At 45.1% G+C, this 13,567-nt stretch overlaps 1 protein-coding gene and 1 non-coding gene across 2 annotated transcripts in view; one reads left to right on the forward strand and one right to left on the reverse strand.

The window, feature by feature from the left end:
* The window catches only part of LOC138096199 (zinc finger protein 665-like), a 46,306-nt gene extending 35,237 nt beyond the window's left edge, over positions 1–11,069 (reverse strand). The window contains exons 1-2 of the mRNA XM_068992278.1: positions 11,052–11,069; positions 10,179–10,264 (exon numbers count right to left, since the gene is read on the reverse strand). Of these exons, the coding sequence (XP_068848379.1) occupies positions 10,179–10,193 (15 nt within the window). The 5' untranslated portion in view covers positions 10,194–10,264; positions 11,052–11,069. The remainder of the gene's footprint in view (positions 1–10,178; positions 10,265–11,051) is intronic.
* LOC138097269 (U6 spliceosomal RNA) lies at positions 5,657–5,763 on the forward strand. The gene has a single exon (XR_011146469.1). It is a non-coding gene; the product is annotated as a U6 spliceosomal RNA (small nuclear RNA).
* Positions 11,070–13,567: the final 2,498 nt, after the last annotated feature.

Raw genomic sequence — 13,567 nt, forward strand, 5'->3', positions numbered from 1 at the left:
ATTTAAAAGGAGGTTTCTCTTAACATACTTGTTGCCATAATGACACCTGGTTTCACCTGAAGTTAACTATTCTCAAACCTTGAGTTAACCAATCCATTTTTCTTATGGAAATGTTTGTCTTAAACTATGTGAATGGACTATGCACCTACCCCAGACTCTGTCTTCAAGTCAGTTCCACCTAATGGCTGAGCACCTACTTCACAAACCAGTAGGTTATACTCAGATACTGTTCCCCTACTCTATGTAAACAAAACTATTTGTATGGTAATCTGCCCTTCTACAAGATTCAAGTTAATCATTTTATGGCCTGGGATGAATCATCTGGTGCCAAGATTATCCCAAAATGCATTTTATGGATGAGGAGCCGGGTGCCATTCTGAGTTTTAAAACCTTCCTTTTCTTCATTAACAGACTGCTAGTGACTATAATGGCACCCCACTCCAATACTCTTGCCTGCAAAGAGTACTTGCCATGCAAGTACTCTTGCATGCATGGTGGAGCCTGGTAGGCTGCAGTCAATGGGGTTGCTAAGAGTCTAAGAGTCGGCCATGACTGAGCAACTTCACTTTCACTTTCATGCATTGGAGAAGGAAATGGCAACCCACCCCAGTATTCTTGCCTGGAAAATCCCACAGATGGTGGAGCCTGGTAGGCTGCAGTCCATGGGGTTGCTAAGAGTTTAAGAGTTGGACACGACTGAGCAACTTCACTTTCACTTTCATGCATTGGAGAAGGAAATGGCAACCCACCCCAGTATTCTTGCCTGGAAAATCCCACAGATGGTGGAGCCTGGTAGGCTGCAGTCCATGGGGTTGCTAAGAGTTTAAGAGTTGGACACAACTGAGCAACTTCACTTTCACTTTCATGTATTGGAGAAGGAAATGGCACCCCACTCCAGTACTCTTGCCTGGAAAATCCCATGGATGGTGGAGCCTGGTAGGCTGCAGTCCATGGGGTCACTAAGAGTCTAAGAGTCAGACACGACTGAGCGACTTCACTTTCACTTTTCATTTTCATGCACTGGAGAAGGAAATGGCAACCCATGCCAGTATTCTTGCCTGGAGAATCCCAGGGACAGAGGAGCCTGTTGGGTTGCCGTCTATGGGGTCGCACAGAGCTGGACACGACTGACATGACTTAGCAGCAGAAACAGCCCCTCCATTCTTAACCCTCTTCCACCTCCCTCCTCACCAGATCTCTCTGGGTTGTTGCAGAGCACTGGCTTTGGGTACCCTGCTTTGTGCATTGAACTTGCACTGATCATTCTATTTTACATATGGTAATTTATATGTTTCAGTGCTATTCTTGCAAATCATCCCACCCTCACCTTCTCCCACTGAGTCCAAAAGTCTGTTCTTTACATCTGTGTCTCCCTTTGTTGCCCTGCATGTAGGATCACTGGTACCATCTTTCTAAATTCCATATACATGCATTAATATACAGTATTTGTCTTTCTCTTTCTGACTTATTTCACTCTGTATAATAGGCTCTGGGTTCATTTAACTCATTAGAACTGATAAACGAGGTGACGCTTTTGCTAAGTATGGCACAAAATTGTCTAAGATGATTTACTACTTACCAAAGAAAATTTCAAATGTATGAGATGAAGGGAAGAAAGCACTCAGGCAAGGAATGAATCTGAAAAAAATTTGAAAACAAACAAACAAACAAACAAACAAATATTTCTAATCTAAAAATCTGGTGTCAAAGTTTAAAAATATGTGGAGAATAATCATAGTTAGAAAAGGATGATAAGAGTAGTATACTGGAAACTAAAAAAGTTTATTTCTGAACTTAAAAGTGAGTACAGAAACTGAATGAATTAAGACCTATTCCAAGCTACAAAAAGCACCATACATAAAGAAAACAGAAACTGTGAATCCGTTTTTAAAACAAAGTGTTTCTTTAAAAATGCTATCCAATAATGATACAGTGGATAAGAGTCTGCCTGACAATGCAGGGGACATGGGTTTTATCCCTGGTTCAGGAAGATCCCACAAGCACAAGCAACTAAGCCTGTGCACAACTACTGAGCCTGTGCTTTAGAACCTGGGAACCACAACTCCTGAGCCCATGGCACAATACAGCCCAAAAAATTCATCAAAAAAACAAAAAAATGCGACCACAGAGTGACACTCTAGAGTCAGTCATTTCTTGCCCCAGGTCTCTTCTTCCCTGACCTCTATCTTATGATAGGACAAGGGAAGGGGGTCACTCACAACTCAGTGAATCAAGCCACTGCCCCAGGCTCAACAGGGTTTGCAAATGAAAGTCATCTTCTGCCACAACTAATAAAAAAAGACACAAGCATTATAGACAGGAGTTTTGAAATTCTCATCCTCCTCTGTATAACTAAAAAAATCATCTGTATCCAAATAACTGGCCACACCTGCATCGAGCTTACCCCTCTGTTCCCCTAGCTCCCTATTTCATCTGGGTCTCCGTGTCTCTTTTTCTCCCCCTCTGCTCTCCTGCTGTTCCCGTCCTATTTCCTCCCTCACGCGTGTCCTGTCCCAGGCTGCTGCAATTCGTTCCCCCTCCAAATGCTCTCTCTCCAACCTTCCTGAGTCTTTCAAAAATCCATACCTATGTCTGCCTCTTTCTTCCCCCATTTGGGCTCCCTCTCTGCGCTCCAGATTACTCCCCTTCTCTCGCTGTGACTCTCCCTTCCTCCCCGCTCCCTGGCAGGCCATGTGGCTATGCTTCCTTCCAGCCCTTTCTTCCTCTGCTCCTTACCTTTCTCTGCCAACACCGTAAAACTGGCCACCTCAGATTGAGACTTGAACCCTTGTGGCAGGACTCCAACCGGGTGAAAACACAACTCGGGACGCTGACCCAAGAGGCCTGGACTCAAACCCGGCTGAAACCCTGTTAGGGTCTCTCCAGCTCTGACGTCCCTCATCGCCCTTCGCCTCCCCGCTCCCATTACTGATACAGGGCAGTGTTCCCTGTGCTGTTTTCCAGTCCCTGGAGATCTGGCTTTCTAAATTGTTAATACTTCTCTATTTTACTCGCTTGGCTATTTTCAAGGCTTAACCTCTTTGACTTGACTATCCCTTTGCAAATCCCTCAGCCATTCTGTTTTCCCACTGGTTCTCCCTGATGCTTTTCTCCTCAGCTTCAGTTATTTCTCTCAGTCCTTCTGACTCTGCTTCTCCTGATCCTCCTGCCTCCTGAATTTACTGAGTGGGCGACAGAACGAGACGCCCCCGGACCGGAAGATCACCTTTTCCGACCGAGTTGAATTGGGCCTGGAACAGCACTGGCTGTCACATGGCTAGCCCAGGTCACCTACCCTATGAGGGGTGAGGGGACGGGCTGACAGGAAAGGAGGCTGCTGCGGGGCAAAAAGACCGGCCTCAGGAGACGCGAGGACAGAGGACTGGGAGGGAGGGGGCTCAGGAGCGCGGCGGCCTCTCCGGAATCCTAGGACCGGGGAGAGGGCGCCTGGCCTATGGGCTCTGCCTCCAGCGGTCGAGAAGGTGACGCGGCGAGCGCGAGTCCAACTCGCGAGAGAGGGCTTTACTTGGCGAGGCAGAGGTAAACAAGGGTTTTAAGCAGGAAAATGTCGCCAGAAGCGGTGTCTACGCGCACCGAGGGCCGAAACCGCTCAGCAACACTTAAAACCCAAACGAAAAGATAACTGGGCCGCAACGGCAGCTGCAGCGTTAATTCGGGCCCGAGCACCGGGTGCCAGGGTGTTCAGGTCGCTAGCAATTCCCACACCATGAGGACGAGTGAGCGAGGGCGGAGGTGGGGATTGGAGGGGTGGCGAGCTCTGCAAACTTACTCTAGAAGGAAGCTTACGCGCCGCTCGGGGACCTCGGCTCCGCGCTCTCCAACTTCCGGCTCTGTGGGGAAGGGCTCTTGGTTTTAGAGCCGCGGCTTCCGACCAGGGGCGGGGCGAGCACCCGCCGTGCGCAGAGTTCGTGGGAGGGGCGGGGCGCGGAGGGGGCGGGGCCTGTTACCTTGACAGCATTAAGTTACCCTCTGCAACACTGCTCAGGTAAAAGCTTCAAGTTATGTTGGAAGCCAAGATACTTCCTCTTAAAAGGGTTTATTCTCAATAAAAAGCTGTTTTTCACAGCATGTCGTGCTCTAATCCGGCTAGTGAGGCAGAAGCAATTCAGGGATCGGGGAACTTGGGCAGTTTTAAGAAACAAGAATGGGACTAGTCTCTGTATTACAAATACAAAACTCTGCCTGGGTAGAAATGGGCCTTTCCCTACTCACACGCTACAAAACAGCAAACATAGAATAGGGCTGAGTTCAACAAATTCAGGGTCAGTACCTGGGTGTCTGAGATGGAGGACTTAAGGGATGTGATCATTTTGGTCACTAACCACAGACTTTAAGAGGAAGACACTTTAAATGAATATAAACTGCGTTATTGTTTCTTTCATCCAACGTGTTTAATTATTTCCCCTTTCTAAACCCAACTCTTTAAACAGTGACATAAAGGGGGTTGTATAAGCAACTCTTACAATGACAAATATCACTGTGTAAGTTTAAGCTACAGACAAAAAATTAACTGATACCTATACTGTGAAACGATTATCACAATAAGTTTGCCTAGCATCCATAATTTCGTATAGATAACCTAAAATGATTCTCGACAGTGGATTCACCAATGATTTATCAGATACAACGCCAAAACCTCACGCCAACAAAATCAAAAGAGGTAAATTGCACACATCCTAATTATCAAATATTGTGCAGTAAACCATCCTCAGCAGTGAAAAAACAATGTACACTATAATACAAAAAAATTGCCAAGCATATATTCAATAATAGTTTAACATCAAGAATACATAAAGAACTCTAAAAAGTACGAATCACCAATTCCATCATAGGGGTAGGGGAGCTTTCTTAACCAACCATCCCACATACTGCAAATAAAATACAAAGAGTAACATAAAATAGAAATTTAATGACAAAAATAAAAGACAATCATTTATAATGCATACAAATATAAAAAAAGGAAAGTAGCTATGCCTTGAAAAAAAACAAATGATGGTTCATCACTGAAGTTATCACTCCGCTACATAAGCTCTGTCATTAAGTTGCTACAAAATTAAATGTGGAGGCAGAATGATCAATAGCACCCAGGTGACAAGCATGCAGCAACAGCAACAGTTTAGTCAACAGCCTCACAACTCTGAGGGTGTGAACCTGGACAGTACCCTTGTCAGGAGAAGTTCCTACACCTCCTGGTGAGGCTCAAAGGGCATGGTGATAGTACACGTGAACACCACTATCACAGTGCCCTTCACGCAGGCTTCTCTGACATCACTCAAAGCCAGAAAAAGATGTACAGGTCAAGGTCTTCAGATACTTTCTCATATCACAGAACACGCTGACCTCTATACTAAGTAGCTTCAAGGTAATTCTGTATGCAGGAGGAAAATATTACAACCAATAAGGGAAAGTATTCTCCTTTAAAACTTTTCTCTTACCCAGTAAACCCACACCACAGAGAGTCCATGAGGAGCTGCCGCGTAAACACAGGCGGATTACCACAGCAAAGAAACTGGACATGACTTCAGACCCTAGAGCCACATACTTCCAAATCAAATTTAAAAGGAAAAATTACACAAACTAAGGAGAAGGCAAAGTCAGGAAGAGTCTACACTCCCAGACTAGATAGACCAGTACAGTGCTCACTTCAGCAGCACATATACTAAAACTGGAACGATACAGAGAAGATTAGCACGGCCCCTGCGCAAGGATGACACACAAATTCGTGAAGCATTCCATATTTTTGAAACGATGCTCAACATCACTCATTATCAGAGAAATGCAAATCAAGACCACTATGACGTACCATTTCACACCAGTCAGAATGGCTATGATCCAAAAGTCTACAAGCAATAAATGCTGGAGAGGGTACGGAGAAAAGGGAACCCTCTTACACTGTTGGTGGGAATGGAAACCAGTACAGCCACTATGGAGAACAGTGCGGAGATTCCTTTAAAAACTGGAAATTGAACTGCCTCATGACCCAGCAATCCCACTGCTGGGCATACACACAGAGGAAACCAGAACTGAAAAAGACACGTGTACCCCAATGTTCATTGCAGCACTGTTTATAATAGCCAGGACATGGAAGCAACCTAGATGTCCATCAGCAGATGAATGGATAAGAGTGTGGTGGTACATATACACAATGGAGTATTACTCAGCCATTAAAAAGAATTCATTTGAATCAGTTCTAATGAGGTGGATGAACCTGGAGCCGATTATACAGAGTGAAGTAAGCCAGAAAAGAAAAACACCAATACAGTATACTAACACATATATATGTAATTTAGAATGATGATAATGATAATCCTGTATGCGAGACAGCAAAAGAGACACAAATGTACAGAACAGACTTTTGGACTCTGCGGGAGAGGGAGAGGGTGGGATGATTTGGGAGAATGGCATTGAAACATGTATACTATCATGTCAGAAACGAATCACCAGTCTAGGTTTGATACAAGATACAGGATGCTTGGGGCTGGTGCACTGGGATGACCCAGAGAGGTGATATGGGGAGGGAGGTGGGAGGGGGATTCAAGATTGGGAACTCATGTACACCCATGGCGGATTCATGTCAATGTATGGCAAAACCAACACAGTATTGTAAAGTAAAATAAAAAAATAATTAATTAAAAAAAAATAAGACCAGTACAAGAGTGGAAAACTATGAGATATGGGGTCTTATATCCTAAGACCTTGAGACGGGACTATTTGGTCCACCCAGAGATGCCAAGCTAAGAGCCTGAAAGATTCACATGTATTCCCTTTGTTGGACTGCTGTCCTTACAGTTTTCCCAAGTAACAGGCACAGAAGATCCAATCCACCAGCTTATTCCACACACCCTGACATGTATGGCAGCAAAAGGAGAACAGCAGAAATGGCTGAGTGATCTCAAGAGGCAGACAGGGACTAAGACAGTTCATTACAGGTTCTGAGGTGCCAGATAAAATTAAACAGCAGCCAGTACTTTCCCATTTTCCGATTCTATCTTCCAAATATGACAACTGTGATGAAAGCAGCCCCGGATCAGGGGTTAGACGCTTGGGGCATCAGCTCTGATCTATATGGACCAAGAATTGAGTAGCCAATACATCCAAGCCCACAAAGAGAGAAGAGGAGGCAGCCCACCTCATGCTCCTCACACTCGAGAACAACCAGCTCACAGCAGGGAGATGGTGAGTGTTGTGGATACAAACCTTGCCTTTGTGTCTGATGGAGCTGCAGCACCACTGGTGGGTGAAAGAATACATGATACATGTTGAAGGACAGGCTGAGGACGTGGGGAAAGGTTAAGCTTCCTCTGGGACTTTAATAAACAAACTTCTCTCTGGCCAAAGAGCTGAGAGAGTCAATTCTGAGGTAGGTTGAGAAGTCCGGGGTACCCGAGGTGGAGAAAGGGGTCTGGGGCTCTCGAGGAGGATAGAAATTGGTCTGGAATTATCAAGGAGGAGAAAAGGACAAACTTTTTTCTTTAAGCCCAGAGCTGATGATTACACAACAAAATAACTGTATTAAACTCTGTACTAAGCGGAGACATTACTTTGCTAACAAAGGTCCGTCTAGTCAAGGCTGTGGTTTTTCCAGTGGTCAATATGGATGTGACAGTTGGACTATGAAGAAAGCTGAGCACCAAAGAACTGATGCTTTTGAACTGTGGTGTTGGAGAAGACTCTTGAGAGTCCCCTGGACTGCAAGGAGATCCAACCAGTCCATTCTGGAGGAGATCAGTCCTGGGTGTTCTTTGGAACAGAATCTATGTCAGATTTTAAAGCTGAAACTCCAATACTTTGGCCACCTCATGTGAAGAGTTGACTCATTGGAAAAGACTCTGATGCTGGGAGGGATTGGGGGCAGGAGAAGGGGACAACAGAGGATGAGATGGCTGGATGGCATCACCGACTCGATGGACATGAGTTTGAGTGAACTCCTGGAGTTGGTGATGGACAGGAAGGCCTGGCATGCTGCACTTCATGGGGTCACAAAGAGTGGGACATGACTGACCGACTGCACTGAACTGAAGATAATAGAACAACGTTTCCTGCTTGAGGACAGGTTTCTCCTTCTTGAGAACCTTCTGACTAATCCTGTCATCTTGAAATGTAAATTCTGGGCATGGGTCTGGTAAGAGCTTTACAACCTTGAGACCTTCTTTTGACTTACTGTAATAAGCAGTTGAGAAACTGTATAGCTCCCTTGCTAAGAACAGCGAGGGGGGGCATTCTCCATCCCCCTTCTGATGTGTATGTCAGAAGCTTTCTCTGTCCCATTTCACACTTTAATAAAACTCTGCTACACAAAAGCTCTTGAGTGATCAAGCCTGGTCCCTGGTTCCAAAGCTATATCTTCTTTGGAGATCATGAATCCGATGTTGTTCACCATAAGCTATCATTTCTATGTACCATTACAAGACATTTCCAACCACTATTAAAGCTGTGCTTTCCTCCCTGCCCTGAGATCTCATGTCTATTCACACTTTTGATACATTCCCATCCATTTGGGGTCTTGTTTTGTTTTCAAAACAAGTATCTCAAACTAAAATATATGATGTACGAAAAGAGCACACCTAACATTGTTCTCAATGGTGAAAGACTGAAAACTTTGCCTCTGAGATCGGGAAGAAGGCAAGGACGCACACTCTGCAACACTGTTCAACAAAGGACTGAAACCCCTAACCAGAGCAATTAGACAAGAGAAAGAAATCAAAGCTTCCCAAAGTGAAAAATTAGAACGTTACCTTCTTTCCTAGAGGACAAGGACTTTTATGTATAAACTGTAGATTCCACACAGACACAAAAAACCCCCTGCCACATCAAATAGCAACTTTAGCAAACTTGCAGGATACAAAAGTCAATGTGCAAATCAGCTGCATTTCTATACACAATGAACAATAAAAGAAAATCAAATAATTTTATTTACTATTATACTAAAAATGGATGAAACATTTAGGAGTAATTCACCAAGGAGGTGAAACATATACCTGAAAACTACTTAACCATTTCTAAAAGAAATCCACAATAAACAAATAAATCTAGTAGTCATGGACTGGAAATCTCAGCACTCTCTATTTCCAAGCTACTCAAAGTGTCCCACAGATTTAATGAATTCATTATGAAGTGTACAATAGAAATGCTGGCAGAAATAGAAAAAACTTGCCAGAAATCATAAAGAACCTCAAGGCGATGACAAACTGCAAAAATAATCTTCAATAAGTACAAAGATGAAAGATGAAGGCCACCCTTTTTAAAATTTCAAGCCATATCACAATATCATCCAGATGGTGTAGTACTGGCATAAACACGGATTTATACACCAAGGGAACAGAAGAGAATGTTCAGAAATAACCAATTGCATATATTTGCCTATATTTAAAATATAACCATATGCATATAAATATTTGCATATATTTAAAACCTAATAACAAGGATGCCAAGAAAACCCAGTGGAAAAAAGACAGCTGCCATAACAAATGGTGAATCTACGGGTTAAACAATGAAGAGGAAATCTCACCTGCATCAAAAGTAAAAACATCTCTGTGCCAAACCACAAAATGAACACAGTGAAAAGACAAAATCTGAAGAATGAAGGCAATGAAAGTGAATTTCCAGCTCTCAGAGACTTAGATTCATGTCACAGTTTCAAACAGATGATGGAATAGCACACTCTCTATCACTGATACCTGACTCTGAACTTTCCATCCCATTTCCAATCAAGATTTTGAAGTCAGTGACTCACTCACTTCGCTTCAATTACCTTAGAACAAATTTCCCTTTTTAGGTCTACTTCCAGATTTTACCAGGTACTGTGCATGTTAATACCTGACTTCCACCCACAGCTTCTTAATCCTGATTGACAGAGAGCAGACTGCACAGCCAGAAGGACCCGAGGCAATCCCTGCTGCCCAACAGCACTGAGAGCCCTTCTCAAACCTGTGGGTGTGAAGCCCTGCCCAGGATGGTGCCCTCCACACAAGGTCCAGGCCACTGGGTCATGGGGAGCTGGGATCTAAGTGGAGACGACAGGCCCTGAGGGAAGTTCCCTGCTGAGTGTGCATGTACCAGGGTCAGGAAGGATACTTCAGAGTCAGAGATGATTAGTAAGTCCAAAGAAGGGATTTCAGGAAGGACAGACTGAGAATCAACTGAGAATATGATTTTACCTGGGAAAGAGCCATTCCTCTTTTCTTGCCTTTTTCCTCCTCTTCCCAGTTTCTTCCTCAGACAATGTAAGTTTTTAGAAGTTGATCTGGCAAGTGGAAAACAGGCTGCTTCAGGCTTAGAATCAACGTCCCCCCTTCCTTCGCCACAACCACAAAAACAGGAAGACCTCACTATGTGGAACAGTCCTTTGGTGTCCACTGCCTCAGGTGCGATGCTGTTTCTGCCCTCCTATTTCTTCCCTCACACATGTCCTGCCCCCCTCGGCAGCATGTTTCTCCTCTTGCTGCTCTTCTCCCCACCCCCACCCTTCTAATTGTCCTAAACATCTATACATCTGTCTCTTTCTTTCTCCAACTCTGCTCCCTTTCTGCCTTCTAGTCACACCCCTTCTCTCCCTGTTACAAGCCCACTCTGGGGCACTCCAGGTGTCTAGGCTTACTTCCTTCTCTTCTCTTCTAGTCAACACCCATCCCTGTTTCTCTCCTAGGATCACCCCTGTCAGCTCTCCTACCGCAGACGCGCGGCCCCTGACTCCTTGTCTCCAACTCCTGGAGATCCCACGCCTTTGTCCATTATTCTTTCACCCACCCGCTGTTTTAGGGGCTAACTCTATTTCATTTTACCATCCCTTTGCAACCGCCTCAGCCATCCTGGGCGACCCCGTCGGTTCTCTCATTGATTTCCACTTCTGACTTTGCCTTTCACTCTCAGTCACTGCTTCTTCTGATCCCCCTCGCCCACGTGTCTACAGAAACGATGAGTAAATGAAACGCCCGCCTATCAAAAGAGCACCTTTTCCAACGAGACGGACTCGTGACGGAAAAACACTGGATGTCACACGGCCAGCCCAGGGGCGAGGAAAAGGGACTGACCAGGAAGGGAGGCCTGCGGGGCAGAACGATCGGCTTGAGGAGACGCGAGGGCAGAGAGGCTGGGAGCCAGAGGGGTCTCGGGCCGGGCGGGCTCTCCAGAATCTCAGGACCGGGGAGAGGACGCGGCTTCTCCGGGAGCGGGGCTGTCGACGCGACCTCCAGGGGCCGACAGGGTGAGGCGGTGGAGGTGGGCGTGCCCGAATGCCCCTCGCGCCCGAGGACTTTACAGGGCACAGGCGTAGGTACTAACGGTTAAGTTTTAAGCAGGAAAATATCCCGAAAAGCGGTGTCTCTGGGGCCGAAGGCCGAAAAGCAAACGGCAAGGACAAGCCTCAGAGCGATTTCGAACACTCGACGTGCAACCGCGGCCTCTGGGTTTATTTGCTGTGGACGGCGCGGTAGTGGGATGTTACTTCCGCAGAACCAGCGGGACCCTGAAGATGGGCTGGCGAGGGCGGGTTGGACGGCTAAGCGCACAGCATACCTTTACACTAGAAGAAAAAACCTCAAGGGCCGCCGGGCTACCTTCTCTCGCGGCCTTCCGCTTCCGCAGGAAACTGCGCACACGCGGATTCCGAGGCGGAGCTTCCGGGTCGGGGGCTGGGCGGTTCGCTGCAGGCGAGGGGCGGGGCGAGGAACGTCCAGGTCTGCAGAGCGAGAGCAAGGCTGGGCAAGGGGCCGGGAGGTGTTTAACAGTCCTGTGATGCCCCATAAATTACAGCCTGTTTTTTTTTAATTTGTTGCCTTTAACATCTAAATAGATAGCATATTCTTCTATAATTACAATATGGAAGTGTCGATGAACAAAAGAAATTTTTTGTCATATGTTGAGGAAAGAACGGTGGTAGTAGTGAAAGTCGCTCAGTCGTGTCCGACTCTGCGACCCCATGGTTTATACATACAGTCCGTGGAATTCTCCAGGCCAGAACACTGGAGTGGGTAGTCTTTCCCTTCTGCGTGGGATCTTCCCAAGCCAGGGATTTAACCCAGGTCTCCCGCGTTGCAAGGGGACTCTTTACCAGTTGAGCCACAAGGGAAACCCCTGTTAGTAAGACTCATCCAGTGTTTTAGCAACAACATCTAAGCAGCCAGGGTATGGGGATAGACTTAAAAATCTGCAATCCGTGCCCACCTTTGAGTTCTTCTTTTCGTGCCTATTGGCTGCTAGACAGTTCTCTTCTCCTTAAATTCTTCCGATTTAATTTGAATTTTATACATTCCGCACAGCCTCCTGGAAATTTTGAGGACTTGGGTCACTTTGAGCTCCCCCTCGGGATGTGAGGAAAACATGCCCTAAGCACAGTGGAGAGGAGGAAGCTGTTGGGTTCCGCAGACCAGAGGCACCGCTGTGGTGGGGCTCCACGCGGCCATGCAAGCAGAGGCGGCCTGCCTTCCCAGGTCGCTGTGTCACCCCGTTACACTTTTAAGGCAAAAGCCTATAACTTTGTAGACCAGTATGCTGGAAACTAGGATATGTCCTCCTAACAAGTAGAAAAGTTTCAATAAAGATTTTATTTTCCTTTTAAAAATTTTTTGAAATTACAAAAGTATGACAACACACTTACATGAGGCTTTGAAAGTAGTTACAGACAGTTCCACTATATATTACAATTTTTTTCAGTGGACAAATTAAGAGTTTTCGTTCGAATTTCAATATTAAACTCTCAAAAATTAATAGAATGGACAGGAAAGTAGGGTATACTAGACCTAAAAAGAATTGTGAACCAATTCAACATAATTAAGACTTATACAATTTTCACACAAGAGCAGGATACAAATTTTATTCAAGTTCCCATAGACTATTAACCAGGAGACACTGGAACATGACGTAAAACAAGGTGCAAAAGTTTCATGGCCTACATAAAGAGTACTGAAATCATACAGGGCCTGCTCTCTTATTACTGTGAAACTATGTGAGAAATCAATACCAAAAGGTATTTGAAAACAACCCACATATTTTCAAGTGCAATAAATAAATAAAGAAATGGTTTTGTCAGCAGGTTCTTGCTGTCCTGCTCTTGGCAATTCAGGGGTTGGGAACCTGGGTCTCCGAAGAGTTCCTATAGGGTGGTAATTGGATGCAGATCATTTCCTGCCATTAAAATAATTTAACCATCTTAAGAAAATATGAAAATATTCTGGATTTCTCTCTGTACTGCAAACTAAAATAAGAAATACAAAACTATCCCTGGGGAAAACGTGCCATTTTACAGTGATATTCTGTATAACAACTTTTCCTCTTTCCACATGGCTCAGTTCCAGAGACACAAGGTCAAAACCTACAGTCTGAGACTGCAGGACTAAGGTATGGGATGGGAACTTCTGGCGGTACCTTGTTTTTTTTTTTTAATCTTGACATTGACGAAGTTTACTAACCATTGCTTTAAAAAGAGCAATTTTCGTTGATCGGTTGCTAAGTCGAATCTGACTCTTTCCAACTCCATGAACTGCAGCACACCAGGCTTCCCTGTCCTTCACTATCTCCCAGGGTTTTCTCAAACTTGTGTTCATTGAGT

The sequence above is a fragment of the Capricornis sumatraensis genome, chromosome 20 (genome assembly GCF_032405125.1).
Source record: "Capricornis sumatraensis isolate serow.1 chromosome 20, serow.2, whole genome shotgun sequence".
NCBI classification, from domain to species: domain Eukaryota; kingdom Metazoa; phylum Chordata; class Mammalia; order Artiodactyla; family Bovidae; genus Capricornis; species Capricornis sumatraensis.